Consider the following 15,115-nt stretch of genomic DNA (forward strand, 5'->3'; position numbering starts at 1 on the left):
GCAGTACAGTCCCGGGACCTGCAATGGGGCCATGACTGGCCAGAAGATAGGCTGGGTGGCATGGGAACAGGCTCTCAACCAAGAGGTAGGTCCAGCCCGTGGATGATTGTGGACATTTTTATGGGCAGTGGACCAGATCACTGGAGGCCACATCTACAACCCACAGAAAATAATGGCCCTTTAGAGAAACATTATTTCCTATGGATGGTAGATCTGGCCTTTGGAGTCAATTCTGCCACCCATTTTTTTCAGCACCACACAACTTATCTGTGGCCAGGTCTACCTCACAAGAAATAGCAGGCCTTTATAACTTGTGCCACAGATCATTCGAGGCCTTTCTTTTATCCCCCCCCCCTTTTAATTCCACATGGAAGAGTCAGAAAGAACATGCTGATCCATACTGTTTAATATCAGTTATCATGCTTATCCTACTGTTAAATACTTTCATCATGGGAAGCGGGGAGACCGCTACCTTATTACTGAAAACACTGAGTGAAAAACTGGCTTGCTAATCTGTCCCACCACCCCATCTCAGAATTTTTTTTCTTTGTAGTCAATGACTGACAGCAACTTTATTCAATAAACAGTGATGATGCTGACCAGAAAAGGTTAAAGTCAGAAAATAATTTTAAATCAGGCTCAAAATCACTTGCATTGTCAGCTTGGATGTTCAACAGATACCAATAGCTTATTTCAGTTATTGTAGTTTATCATCCACTAGCAGAGTATAGAACACATTCTAATAGGAGCATGGTCATAAGTGATTGTCTGCAAACTTTTCACAAACTGGATATGGGAGCTCATCTTCCCATTAGTCAAGGCACTTAAGTTTTGCTGGAGTTTTACTAACACTAGAAAATCATGATGGCAAGTGGCAACACAGACAGGAAGGATATCCATTTGTGGACATTGCTAATCGTTCAATAAGGAGATTTAATTAATTCATTTGCCTGGAGAGCACATGTGAGTAAATCAAATCAAGAAACAAGTTATGGCAGGTGACAAACTCCATTCCTTTAACAGACATTTCTAGTTCCTTCTGAATCCCAAAATCCTGAATCCTTTCTGGAGGAAGATATTTCCTTTTTATCCATGTCTTGCAGAGCTAATAATTCTATTGACTTACTTTCCTCTTCAGAACTTCATTTATCAATGCAAAGAGCTGCTTAGGCACCACAAAAGCCTTAGAATATGTTTAGTGCAGACAAAATTCTGCTTAGAGATCATATTTCCTGAACTTCCTTCCTCAATTTATCAGTAGCAAGAAAAACACACAGTGCAAATTTGGTCTTAAACTGGAGAATAACCAACCAGAATAATTATCCTAGTTCTAGCAAGGAGTAGATATTCTGCTGCATATTTAGCTGAGAAACACAAGCTGGGATCATAGTGTTAAAACACAAAAACAATCACTGAGATGTATGGCTACTATGTTTTATAGCTAATAAAGATACACATGGTTCTTACGTATTACATAGATGACAGAAAAATATCACAACTAATAATGTGATCCTGTATCAGAAATTTAGAAAAGTCCCATCCTTGTGGTATTGTAGAACAGTGTCTTTAATAAGTTGCAGTAATAGACAGGCATCTATGTGTAAGCCCATGTTATAGTTGATCTCCTCAGAAGTTATTCTTAAGTAGGTTTTATTAAGAAGGGTATATTGCCTGTATGTTCATAGAGCATTCTGGCTAGAACAGAAGGCTTTGTACCTGATTAAGGAAAGTCTATTGAACTGGCTTGCTTCCTATGTAAATGTTGAATTGTAAAATAAGAGGTAAGTCTAAATAACAGATGATATGCTCCTTTATAATACAAAAATTCCATTCAGCTATGCGGTGTCCCTCATGTTACAATGACGATGGTTAATTCTAGGAAGGTAACTTCTGAGGAAGATCTACGAAGAATAACTCCTGAGGAAGATCAACTATGAAACAGGCTTACATCTAGATGCTTGTAATTGATTGCAACTTAATACAGAAGCTGTATTAAGATCATATGTATTTTTATTAACTATAAAATGTAGGAGCCATAAGTCACAGTGATTGTTTTTGCATATTTAGCTAAGACAGGAGAAGAGGCAACAAAACAACCAGTCCTTTTACAAATTCATTTTCCCCTATAACTGAACTGAGGCACCACATCTCTTTAAAAAATACTGTCTTGGGATTCTAACATTTCCTATTATCTTTCATAAGCACCAGGCTTCCTTCTGTGAGGAGTTTTATTAATGAAACACTACAGCTAGGTGTGCCTTAGGCTACCTGTTATATACCGATAGCTGGCTTTTGTAACGCAATTGTTAACATAGGAACTGCCATAATGGATTAGAGAAATGGTTAATCTTGTGTACAATTTTTATTTTATTATTGTGTACGGTTTTATTTTTATTATTGAAAGTAGAAACAGTGTACCTCTGACATTTGATTTAAATTGCCTTACTCACATCTCCTCTGTTCTTGGAGCAGAACATTCTAGCAGAGAGCCAGCAGGTAACATTTCTTTCTTTCCTTCTATGCCTCATAAAGAATCCATTGTGTCTGGGAGAATACAAAGTTTCTGAACAATTTTTAAAAAATAGATCAATGTATTTAATTCTGTAAGATCAACATCCACTACATGCAAAGACTGAATGTAGGATGTGGATCTCTGTCCTTAAGACAAGACTTCAGAGTGACCAGCACATGCAGAAGAGAAGAGACCTTGAATGATAAAAGCTTAAATATGCTCAAGATACTACCTGGTAAAGGCCACCTTCTTCCTCTTGGGTCTCTGTGTTCGGCAAACTGTGGTGTCGCTCATATCCCGTCCGACAGAAACCGTTGGGTTGTCTCGCCAGATCTAGATGATGATCACTGGAGGATGGTGTCATCCCTTGAGTGGATGGTGCATGAGTTTTACGGGAAACAATTTCCTTCCGATGATGGATCAGCTTCCTACCAATAAAAATCATATTGAGCAACAGGGCTTAAGTGTGTCTCTGAGCTGCAATCACACACTAACCAACTTCTGCACAGCTAATGAGGATCTATTAATGAGGGAATGAGTCTACATCCATTGAATAAAGGAAGTAGAATTTAATGGCTTGCAATTTTAGCATAACTACAAGAGAAAAACTTCAGTATCCCACACTTTAAAACTGGGACTCTCCTATCTATCTGAAATTCGGCTGGAAGGATCTTTTCAGTGTGAGAAGAAGAGGACAACATTGGATTTATATTCCGCCCTCCACCCAGAGTGGCTCACAATCTCCTTTATCTTCCTCCCCCACAACAAACACCCTGTGAGGCAGGTGTGGCTAAGAGGCTCTCTCAGAAGCTGCCCTTTCAAAGACAAGGCCATTCCAGCAGCTGCAAGTGGAGGAGTGGGGAATCAAACCCGGTTCTCCCAGATAAGAGTCTGTGCACTTAACCACTGCACCAAACTGCGGAGATAAGAGTCTGCGCATTTAACTAGATAAGAGTCTGCACACTTAACCACTGCACCAAACTGGCCACAATTCTGCCTGCAAGAACCTTTCAGGTCAGAAAAAAATGGGGGGGGGGGAGGCTGAAGCCAACTGTCCACATATGATGTGGTTCTGATCCAAATTGGCACCTCGTGAGTGGGAATGGAGAAACCACAACTCACACATCAACATTATATAGGATGGAAACCTAAGATCCAACCTGTACATCCTGAATCATTTAAAATATATGGATGCTGAGTGTTTCTGCTGGCAGTGGTGGGGGCATGGCACCCCCTCCCCATGTACCCCTTCCATTTCAGAATTTAAATTATGAGTTTTTTTGATGCAAGATCTACAGTTGCTATCTCAGGAGTTCTCAAGAATTGTATAGCCTCCTGATTAAGTTCTTTGGTCTTACAAGCACAATGGATCTTTAAAAGCCAAAGGAAACATTACAAGAGACCTGGCGCTGATGCTGTCCATGTATTTTTAATCTCTTGAGTCCAGTGTTTATGACAAACAATGAAAGATTCAACTGTACTGCACTGAAGATCTCTGGATTCCTTCAAGCCCATCATGTAAAGCAAGGGAAAGAAAATGCATGGAACCACAATATCATATACTGTATTAGGCATTCTAAGGGAGAGACAACAGACAGAATTCCAGATCTGTTATAACACCTGCTTAGCCCCTGACCAGCAACTGCATGCCTTAAAACTCATTTGTATTCAGATAATATGTCTTAATTAAGGCTACTATTTTCGTACTGTCTTGAGAATTCTTTCTTGCTGCTAGCTTAACTTACTGGAGGACATCCCTCTGCTCCAAGTTGTATTTTCCCCCATTCTTCATTGCTGCATTATGAATAGCCTCAATAGCTCTGTCAATAGACTGCAGAACCACATCTTGTTCCAGCACCTGAGGAATAAAACATGCTACATGTTAAAACCCCTTTACTTTCACCTTCCCATCAAAGTTTATACTGACAATGTGAAATTGGCAACCACAACCATCTTAATTCTCTTTTACAGACACTCCCTGAAACTCTTGCATTGTTTAGTATTCTCATAACCACAGCACACATTTATAATAGAAATCAATTTCCCCATTCTATTTCGTGTAGTTATTTGATAAAGTTTCTTTTTTTAAAAGAAAACGATTTTCTTCTTTTTAAAAGCAATATACAAAATGGATTCTGTCTGTTCAAGATTTATAGGTGGAATTGAAAAACATTTGTTTGGAAGCAGTTGTGGATACATCACAGCTCCACTTACCTATCCTAGGGCCCTGGAGTCCCAGCAATTCATTACATGAAGATCAATGGCAAAATTCCAGAGGCACATCGCAGTTCTTCAGATCAATTTCACATTCAGATTGCTACAGTGACTTTTCTATGTTCACTGCAAGTTTTGAATATTCTAAGTTTACTTCCATTTGCTGTTTTTGTTTGCCTCTGAAATAGCTTAATGGCTAGATCCCCTGCCTGGCCCCACACATTCTCAAATCTTAGGCACCAGAATCATATATACACACATTCAGGTAACCTGACACCTAAAATTCATACCAGTTGCTTGTTCCTTTCGGGACTTTCCTCTTTTATCATGTTTATTTTGCTGCAAGAGGATCACCCAAATTTCAGCCTCTACCTTTACTATATCAGTTGTCCTCCCCGTAAGCATACACGGCTATCAGACATTTTAGTCAAGATATCAAATTTACTAAAATGCATTTCTATTAGATATGTAATATGTTTACAGTGAGATACATTTAACACCAACAGCTCCTAGCTTCTATTACCAACAATGTAGACTTGCCATCACAGAAGTTCCTCATGTCATCCAGTTGGTATACATTGATCCTTAGATGACTACTGGTCTGACCAAGCTGTTCCCACAGACAGTTGTAAAAGGGGCTAAACAATTATGGAAGCAAGTTCCATAGGCTATTTGCTTTGATGTCCAAATGGCACCTCCAGCAGCAGTATATAGCGGAACCCTAGCTGAGGAGGAGGGGAGCAAAAAGGGAGGTTATGATCGCCATGCCCTTCATGAGGCATGATATTTGCTATAGTAAAAAGGAAGATAAACTACATGAATCATTGGCCTAATCCAGCAGTGCTCTGTTCTATTTGACTGATGACATAAAATTGCCAAGAGACTGTTTCTTTACAGTCTCTTGCTCAATCTAAAACAGTGACTCAGCGGGAGAGATAAGGGAGGATGGATCTGGGAAGCATTCACTTGTGTAGGATATCTCATCAGCCCTAAAACATTCCAAGGCAGCCCTAAGTAGGCCTACAGATTCCATCTTGTTAGCACAAGGATTTATGGGAGCTTGTTAACTGGATCTGATGTAACTGCAGAACACCAGATATTAACCAGCAATCTCACCTGATTGGTCACATCACCTAGCCAGTAACACCAATTGTCAGTTGAATTACATCACTGGGCCTATACCTAATTGGACCGTTTAAATCATGCCAGAGCAGGTTACAGCACATAAAGGAGAGATCTTTCATTCTAGTTTTGCCCTTCGCTTACAACTGGCCTTGGGATACTTTTGACTGGGGTGGGCCACAATGGCCAGCCACCTGCTGATTTTGGACCTTGAAACTATCTTGGAGTTTCCCTGCTAAGTAATCTCTGGATTAAACAATCATTGCTTGTAAATATCTAGGTTAGACACCTAGCCTTGCTATTTTATTCTCACTGTTCTTTACTCTTTGTTGTATATCCCTGTACATTCTTTCAATAAATCACTTACATCCTTTTAATAAATTATATTTTGGCATGTTCTTGAATCCAGGAGGCTTCAATCTGAATCCAGCACTTTGGCTCAAGTTCAGTACAGCTTACTGTCTTCAAATAACTTCAAGCAGCATTTTTCAGTTGTCTTACTCATCCTATAAAAAGGTTTCTTTGTGTCTGGCTACGGCAACATAGAGATATGTCAAAGTAGCTATCGGTGCATAGAGGATGTCCTTCGATCAATGAGGAAGGGATGTCATGCATATTTGGAACTCCTCTTTTTTAACCCTCACCAACCAATCAAGAATTGATCATTTAATTAGAATCTGGTGTAAAGAAAACTAAAGAGGAAAGATAGAAGTTCTCCCTCTGAGGCGGAGGCCATCTCTCTGTGGGTTATTCTTATCCATCCTTCAGGGAGGCAGGAAATACTTTTTTCTACTTCCTGTTGGTGCCTTCGGAATGACCTGCCCTTCAGTTCTGGTCTTTTCCTGCCTCTACAGGGAGAGCAGCTTAGATTAGACCTTGCCATTATCGAACTCTTAAACTCTAGGTTTTTCTTACATATTTTCCTTCATAACTACCTTTATATACTTCCTTTAATTCCTTCACTGTTCTGCCTTATATTCTAACTCATTTTGGTGAAGACTAACAAACAAAATCTGCTGCATTCTCCCTCACAGGAGAATGTTCTTCCATGTTATATGTTTCCTTTCTATATCTTACCACTTTTCTCCTCTGCCTCCCTCCCCCTCTCTCTTCAGAGGCCTACAGAGGATCGATACTTTTTTGCACTTTTGAAGTGCTCCTGCATAATATTTTCTCTCTCACCAAATGGTGGAGGCAGAACACTCACAGGTTTTTCTGACTGACAAGGGGTCAGAGGCGTCTGCAGCTGTGATTGCTGCATACCTTTTAGGCGGTGCAGACATGCCTTCGTGGCTTGTTTGTGCCGTCCGTTTCGACAGAGCCCAGCAGTCAGCGACAGTGGTGGCCAAATGACAGGCCAAGAAATGCCATCTACTTTCAAGCGGGGCCAGCATGCCTTCGTGGCTTGTTTGGGCTATCCATCTCAACAGAGCCCAGCAGTCAGCAGCAGGCAAATGACAGGCCAAGAAGCGCTGCTTGCTGGTAGAGCATGCCAGTACTTCAGGGCTGTCAGTAGCTGGTGGTGGCCATTTTGGAGGCTCGGAGTCTGCATCTACTCCATTCCCTCCACATCAACTGGCCCTGGCAATGGCTGACAGTGACAGAGGTGCCTGTTCAGCATACTAGACAGAGATGAAGATGCTTTTTAGCCACTGAATTTTATAGAAGATCTGAGTTATAGCACCATAATGTTAATTTAATATAAGTCGATTTAAATGATGGTTTTATCTAATTGTAATTGTGTAGTATGGTTTTACTGTGTATTGTATTTATGTGCTGTGAGCCGCCCTGAGCCTGCCTTGGCGGGGAAGGCGGGATATAAATAAAAAGTTGTTGTTGTTATTATTATTATTATTATTATTATTATTATTATTATTATTATTATTATTAGCAGAGTCCTCACAGAGCCTCCTTTATTCCACATTGGGGTGATGTGAACCTTCTGCAGAAACATGCAAGAGGGGATGGTTTCTTTCTGCCCTAAGATGGCACTTATTTCACAGGGCTCTGATCAACCTCCTCAAATGTCTCAGCCCCTCCTGTCCTGGGCCACTAAGGCACTCAGGTAGGCTATTACCCATACAAGGAGATAGAGAAGCCCTGGAGCAGAACCTAGATTCTCTGACTCTTTGCCTGATGATTGGGAGGAGGGGGGATCTCTATCAAAAAGGGAGGAGGAAGAAACCCAAGTGGCATTCTTAACAAATGCTATAGCAGTCCTTGCGTTTCATGCTTACCTTCTGCATGCACAGGAGCTTAAGGCTTCTTGTAGAAAGGTTATGGCCACGAGAACTAATGAGTTTTCCCTTTCATACTGTGGCTGAATATTTGAATGTGACCTCAGGGTGGAATGTGGCAAACCTGACTCAAATGGGCAGTTTCCACAATTGTTTAAATGCTTTATGCTCTGTCTAATTATGCTGATGAGTTATCGCGGGTCTCCCCAGTTGACGGCCTTTGGCAGCATTGCAATCTACTGGTCTACTTTCTGAGGATGGTGAAAGCTTCCACTACAGCCTCCATCGCATCTACAGCAACAATCGTCTGGGTCCACAAGGTTATCCATGTCTTGTCAGAGAACAACCACTGCCTCCTTGAAGGCACTAGCAGGAGGCTGAAGGCTGCCTTCTTTCTTGCTGATGCCACCTTAGACAGCTTAATGTTCATTTCTAAGGCCATGACTTCCACCGCTGTGGCTAGGAGGTTGAGTGCTTGGCCTGCAGGCTTGCTTCCCAAATTTATGGTAACTGTCTGTCCATTCCAGAGTGATAGTCTCCTTGCTGACTGCCTCGGTAGATTTCTGGTAAAGACACATGACCAGAAACACACTGTGTGTCTCAGTTCATCTGTTGTTTTGATAGATGGGGAAATCACTCCTTTCGTGCTTGTCCAGATTTTGGTCTGTGCCCACCCCCCCTGCAAAAGGCAATGTGAGTCCAATCCCATGCAAGCATGCCTGCATGTCCCTTCCAATGGGAGTCAGGTTTTCAACCTTCCTTCTAGTCTGGAGGTATTCTCAAGAAGACTCGTGGACCTTAGATGTCATTGTTCATGGCTACACCTTAAAAACCCACAATCTCCCATTGGAACGACTTATTCAGTCTCTGGTGTCCAAGGTCTGCATCCAAAGAATAATCACTGAACAGGCCATACAACATTTTGTTGTCATGGGTGCTGGGGACCCTGCAGAAGAAGCTGAGCCTGAAGAAGAAACTGTGCCCCTGCCACCTGCACCAGTGCCCCTGCCTCCTGCTGGAGAAGATCCAAGCCCCCCTGCCTCGCCCTCTCGGGTGGCTCGTGTGCGTGACCGCCTTCGTCAGGACCTCAGGGATCGGAGGAGGGCGGCACGCTCACGAGCAAGACGCTCCCTGAGCCCTGAGTTTTGAAAGGATTCTGGCCCTTCTAGGAGTGAGGATGCTTGAGTCTCAGCAGGATCCTGGCTGCCTCTCTGAGCCAGCAATTAGCCCAAATGGGCAACAGACAGCAGAGGGCTATATAGCTGTGGGCTTTGGGAGGAGGCTTTGTGGAAGCAACTAGTCACTTACCTGACGTTCTAGCATCCACTCCGGCTTTTGACTTTGGCTTCTGGACCCCCTGACTTTGGCTTTGACTTCTGGACCCTCTGACTTCGGCTTCTGAACCTCTGACCTGCGATACCTGGACTGTGATTCGGTTTTGGCACCTTGGACCCTCTTTGTTCACCAGCTACAGACCTTGGACTGCCCCTGGACTTTGCCTGACCCGGCCCCAGCCCGTGACATTTGTCACATTTGGGTTATGCAGCCCATTCCCCTTCCAGAGTAGGATTGGATAGTATATTCCATCTAATTCACAGTTTCTTAGAGGAATTCCAATTGGAGGGCCAGCTTGGATCTCAAGTTTCTCAACAAGTTTGTCAAACTTCGGGGCTTGCTCAGGGAATTTTTGAGGTCCATAACAGAGGCCCTTCAATCCCAGGTATTTTTTGACTTCAGTAGTCCTGACTGATGTCTACTTACACATCCCCATTAATCCTGCTCACAGAATATTTCTCAGATTTGCAGTGAATGGCCAATGTTTCCAATGCTGGACACTTCCTTTTGTACTTTCCAAGGCCCCCAGGGCATGTACCAAGGTCATGGTAAACCATGTAGTTCACCTCAGGTACCAGGGGATTTATATCCATCCATAACTGGTGCCTTTCTCATCAGGTCCAGCAGCCTCTCCAAATACATTCAGGACACCTAGGCTGAGGTCAGATGCACATAAACTGACGAGATGGGCATGGATGAAAGACAGATGCATGTCGGATTTTATGCGGTTGTCCAAACATCAGCATCTGGCAATGGTCGTTGGTTTGTTCGTGTCCCGAACTGCCATGATGAGACGTGGGCTTTTTTGATAGTACATTAAATCTGGAATAAGAATGCTTCCGACAACTCCCGTGTGTACTTTCTATGTTTGAACGCTCCACTGGAGCCAACTCATCGCAAGCGCACATCCACTTTCTGCAAGAGCCCACTCCAAATGATATCATTGCGCAAGCAATTGTTGACTCAGCCTTCCAACCTTCCGAGGTCGGTAAAATATGTACCCAGCTTGCTGGGGGGGAAGTATAGATAACTGGGGAAGGCAATGGCAAACCACCCCATAAAAAATCTGCCATGAAAACTTTGTGAAAGCAGCGTCACCCCAGAGTAAAAAACGACTGGTGCTTGCACAGGGGACCTTTCCTAAATGGGGTGGGGGAGGCAGATTGCCGACCTTTGCTGTCTCCCTGCCAGGAGAGGAAGATGACCCACCTTTGCTGTCTCCCCGCCAGGCGGAGAGACAGCAAAGAGAGTTGCCATGCTCCCCCCCCCCCCATTTAAACACCACGACGGGGTGTTTAAATGGGGGGGGAGGAAGATCCCCTACCTTTGCTGTCTCCCCGCCAGGCGGAGAGACAGTAAAGAGAGTGCTCCCCCCCATTTAAACACCACGTTGGGGTGTTTAAATGGGGGGGAAAAAGATCACCCACCTTTGCTGTCTCCCCGCCAGGCGGAGAGACAGCAAAGAGAGTTGCCGTGCTCCCCCCCCCATTTAAACACCACGGTGGGGTGTTTAAATGGGGGGGGGGAGGAAGATCACCCACCTTTACTGTCTCCCCGCCAGGCGGAGAGACAGCAAAGAGAGCTCCTGGCCTTCCCCTTCCCTTCTGGGTGTTTAAATGGGGGAGGGCAGATCTCCCACCTTTTCTAGCACTTAAAAAAAAAAAAGCCAAGCACAATATCCCACGTACTGTGCTTGTGCGAGTGTGGAATGCCATCTCAAAAAATGAGGTCCAGTTGAGACCTCTGATCAACCAGCGACGGGACTAACGCTGCTTAGAACTGAAGGATGGAGGGATGTCTGATCAGGAAATTCGTTGTAAAAAAGCTGTGGGGTATAATAGCGACGGGTTAGGGATGGATTTAATGGTGAGTGTGACCACGGCCCTAGTCCAACATTCTCTGCTTACAGGAACATGGTTTTATTGTCAACCATTCAAAAGAGTTCCCTTCAACTGTCTCAACTGGGAACCATCATTGACACATCCTGAAGTTCCCTTTTGCCCCCCATTGGAAAAGGCGCAAGATTCAGGCTGCTGTAATCCTTGTAATCCAGAACAACTTCTCATCCCTGTTGTTTCTAGACAAAATCATGTGTCTGCTGATCGTCTGCTTATTCACAGTCCGGTGGGCCGGGCTTCATTCCAGACTACTGCAGCATTCCCTTTGTTCCTACCAGTTGTCCATCATGGGAAAGAAGATTTTTCATCTCTGGATTCCTGTATCCATCAGATCCAGTCTTCTCTGGAAAGTGAAGGTCAGCAGTCTTTGACAGGACAAGGTATTCTACACCCAGGTCTATAGGGAGCCCTCAACATTGGGGAGCTATCCTGAACAAGGTTCTGGTACAGGGTCAGTGGACTCTCGAAGAACAGAGTCTTCCTGTCAACTTCTAGAACTCAGGGTCATCCTGCTGGCTCTGAATTACTTCAGGTTAGATCCAGCACGTGTTAGTCCGGATGGACAACATCACTACCAAGGCATATCTGTACTAGCAAAGGGCTCTCAATCATCTCAGCCCCACAGAGCGGATTTGAGGATCTTGGCCTGGGAAGACAGGGATCTCCCATCAGAGTGGAGCACATCAGGGGGGTGGACAGCACGTGGCTGGACTGGTGTTGGGGAATGGTCCTTCTATCCCAAGATCTTCAACCTCATTCGCCAACACCTGGGATGTCCTTTCCTAAACCAGTTTGCGTCAAGCACGAATCATCAGCTTCCTCGCTTCTTTCACGGGGTATTACTGCATGAAGGTGGAGGTGATTGACGTTCTCATGCCTTTCTGCCCCAGGACTCCTCTTTGCTTTCCTCTGCTTTTACTCATTCCTAAAACCATTTGCAGGATTCAAGAGCAGGCAGCTGAGGTCATACTGGTGGCCTGTTATAGGGCTCGACATCCTTGGCTCTTGGCAATTACAGAGATCTGTCTTCTGTCTATTCTAGTCTCTCCAGACATGCTTAAACAGAGCCTGATCTGGTGCCCTCATTAAGACTGGCTTCGCTTTCCCACTAGAGATTGAGTGCAAAACACTCTTCGATCTAGGTTACTCTTCTGGAGTAACAGACACTATCCAAGAGCCAATCACATTCACAACACTATCTGGACAGCTTTTGTGAGGTGATGCAAACAAAACCAGATTGAACTGTTGGCACCTTCACTGTTTTTCTATGTTAGTCATTAGGTCTAAAGTCCTCCACTATCTGCAGTCAGATTGCTGCCCTTACCACAGCGCTTCCTGTTTTTGGAGGATACAAACTGACCAAACATCATGTCCTGTGTTTTCCTACAAATTGCTATGCTCTAGGCACCTCCTCCAGTATATCGCTATGCTATTTGGAGTTTATGGTATCATCTGTCCTTGCAAAGTCTCCCTTTGAGCCTTTCGGGGAAGTTGGTCTGCAGTGGGTACGCATGATGACTCTCTTTTTAATTGTTGTAACCTCAACTCACAGAGATTAGTGCTTTATCTATAAAATCAAACCTTTCATCCATCACACAGATAAGGTAGTGCTCAGGGCTGATCCAACATTTTTTTGCCTAAAGTTTCTTTGAATTTTTACAGACCACAAGAGATCTACCCACATTTTGCCCACAGTCCAAGCATCCCGAGGAATTTGTGTGGCATACCCTGGATGTCCACAGAGTGCTTAATAGCTACATTTCAGGGACAGAGTCCATCAGGAAAACAGACAGCTGCTTCAGCAACGTATCACCCTCCAGGTCTGGAGGTCTAATGCCTAAGACTGCCATTAGCTTAGTTCTCTAGGCTTGTGATATGCAGCCAACAAGGCTTTTAGCTGGGAGACACCTACCAGAAAGACAGATTGCTTACATGTAACTGTAGATCTTTGAGTGGTCATCTGTGCATTCACACTCATGGGATAGTGTGCCTGTGCCGATCCCCAAATCGGTACCTAAAAAGCCCGGGATTTTTCCGTGCTCGGCACCAATGGGCATGCGCAGGCGTCCCATTGCGCATGCTCACCGGCACCAGCGCGGGGATCCTGCCAGTTCCTTCCTGACCACTGGAAGCCCCTACTGGAGGGAGACCGTCAGCAGTGGGGAAGGAGGGCGGGTAGTGTGAATGCACAGATGACCACTCGAAGATCTACAGTTACAGGTAAGCAACCTGTCTATCTTCTTCGTGGTCTCTGTGCTTCACACTCATGGGAGATTAGCAAGCAAGACATACCTGGATGCGGGAAGACGGTCAAACGGAAGAAACAGCTTGCAAAACTGCAGTTCCCAAACGAGTCCTCTGTTGAGCATGCACGTCCAGTGCGTAGTGCTTCATAAAGGCATGCAGAGAGGACCAGGTGGCAGCCTTGCAAATATCCGTCAGGGACACGCCATTCAGGAACGCCACCGACGTCGCCATCGCCCTTGTAGAGTGGCTGCGAATAGGCCCAGGTAATGGCTTCTTAGCCAACAAATAACACAATTTAATAGTCTCAGTGAGCCACTTTGACAGTCTCTGAGACGAAATCCTGGAACCTAACTTAGGGGCAGCATATGAAACAAAAAGCTGCTTGTCCTTGCGAAAGCTGTTGGAACGACTTAAATAAAACAATAAAGCATGCTTACATCTAAAGCATGCAACCTATGTTCTTCATCCGAGGAAGGCGTAGGGTGAAAAGTGGGCAACCAAACTTCTAAGTTGAGGTGGAACTGAGAAACCACCTCTGGGAGAAAAGAAATATCAGGAGCTAACGAAACTCCAGCTTCCTAAAAAAAAAGATACGGGTAGTCACAGCACATCGCCATGAGCTCTCCTGCACGACGTGCTGATGTGATGGCTACCAAAAACGCAGTCTTCCATGAAAGGAGCTGTAACGAACATGTGGCCATCGGCTCAAAGGGACGAGTCAGTCTGTCCAGCACCAGAGTCAAATCCCACAACTGCGGGGGTGATCTAAATGAGGGATGAAGCCTAAGCAGACCCTTCAAAAACCTCTTAGAATGAAGGTGTGCAAAAACAGAATGTCCCTCCACTGGTTCATGGAACGCAGATATTGCTGCCAGATAAACCTTAATGGAGGAAAAAACAAGGCCAGCATCCACCATGATAGCAAAAACTCAAAAATTACTGACAATCCCACCCTCTGGGGAGGAACTGAAGGATCAACCAGGAACTGAAGGAACTTCCGCCACTTCCTATCGTAGGAAGCGTGGGTGGAAAGTTTCCTGCTATTCAGGAAGAAGTGCTGGACTCTACTAGAGAACCCACAGGGTCGATGAGCCACGCTGTCAGCTTCAGGTGGGGCACGTTGTGATGGAGGACATGACCTTCCTGAGTTGACAGAAGGTCCGGTTCTGCCGGAAACTGGTAGAAGACCCCCTTTGCCAACTGGAGCAGGATTGGGAACCAGTTCTGGCGAGGCCACCAGGGAGTCACCAGGATGCAGCACGGTCTCTCTCTTGCGATTTTGTTGACCACCTTCGTCAACAACGGCAGAGGCGGAAACAGATAGAGGAACCAACCTTCCCACGGAAACAGCAGACCGTCTCCCAACGACTCTGGATCCTCACCCCCTCTGGAACAAAACAGAGGACATTTCCTGTTCTTGGCTGTGGCAAAGACATCCACCTGAGAATACCCCCAAAGCTGGAAAACAGGTTGGAGGAAGTGCCACTGCAGTTCCCACTCATGCAGGGAAGCCGCACCCCTGCTGAGGGAGTCTGCCTGCAAGTTGAGGA

General features: G+C 44.7%; 1 protein-coding gene across 1 annotated transcript in view; it reads right to left on the bottom strand.

Annotated features, from left to right (window-relative positions):
- NCKIPSD (NCK interacting protein with SH3 domain) overlaps nt 1–15,115 on the bottom strand; it is a 148,546-nt gene that overhangs the window by 68,817 nt on the left and 64,614 nt on the right. The window contains exons 2-3 of the mRNA XM_060239717.1: nt 4,258–4,370; nt 2,745–2,940 (exon numbers count right to left, since the gene is read on the bottom strand). Coding sequence (XP_060095700.1) covers nt 2,745–2,940; nt 4,258–4,370 — 309 coding nt within the window. The remainder of the gene's footprint in view (nt 1–2,744; nt 2,941–4,257; nt 4,371–15,115) is intronic.

Source organism: Heteronotia binoei, chromosome 5 (assembly GCF_032191835.1).
Source record: "Heteronotia binoei isolate CCM8104 ecotype False Entrance Well chromosome 5, APGP_CSIRO_Hbin_v1, whole genome shotgun sequence".
Lineage (NCBI taxonomy): Eukaryota > Metazoa > Chordata > Lepidosauria > Squamata > Gekkonidae > Heteronotia > Heteronotia binoei.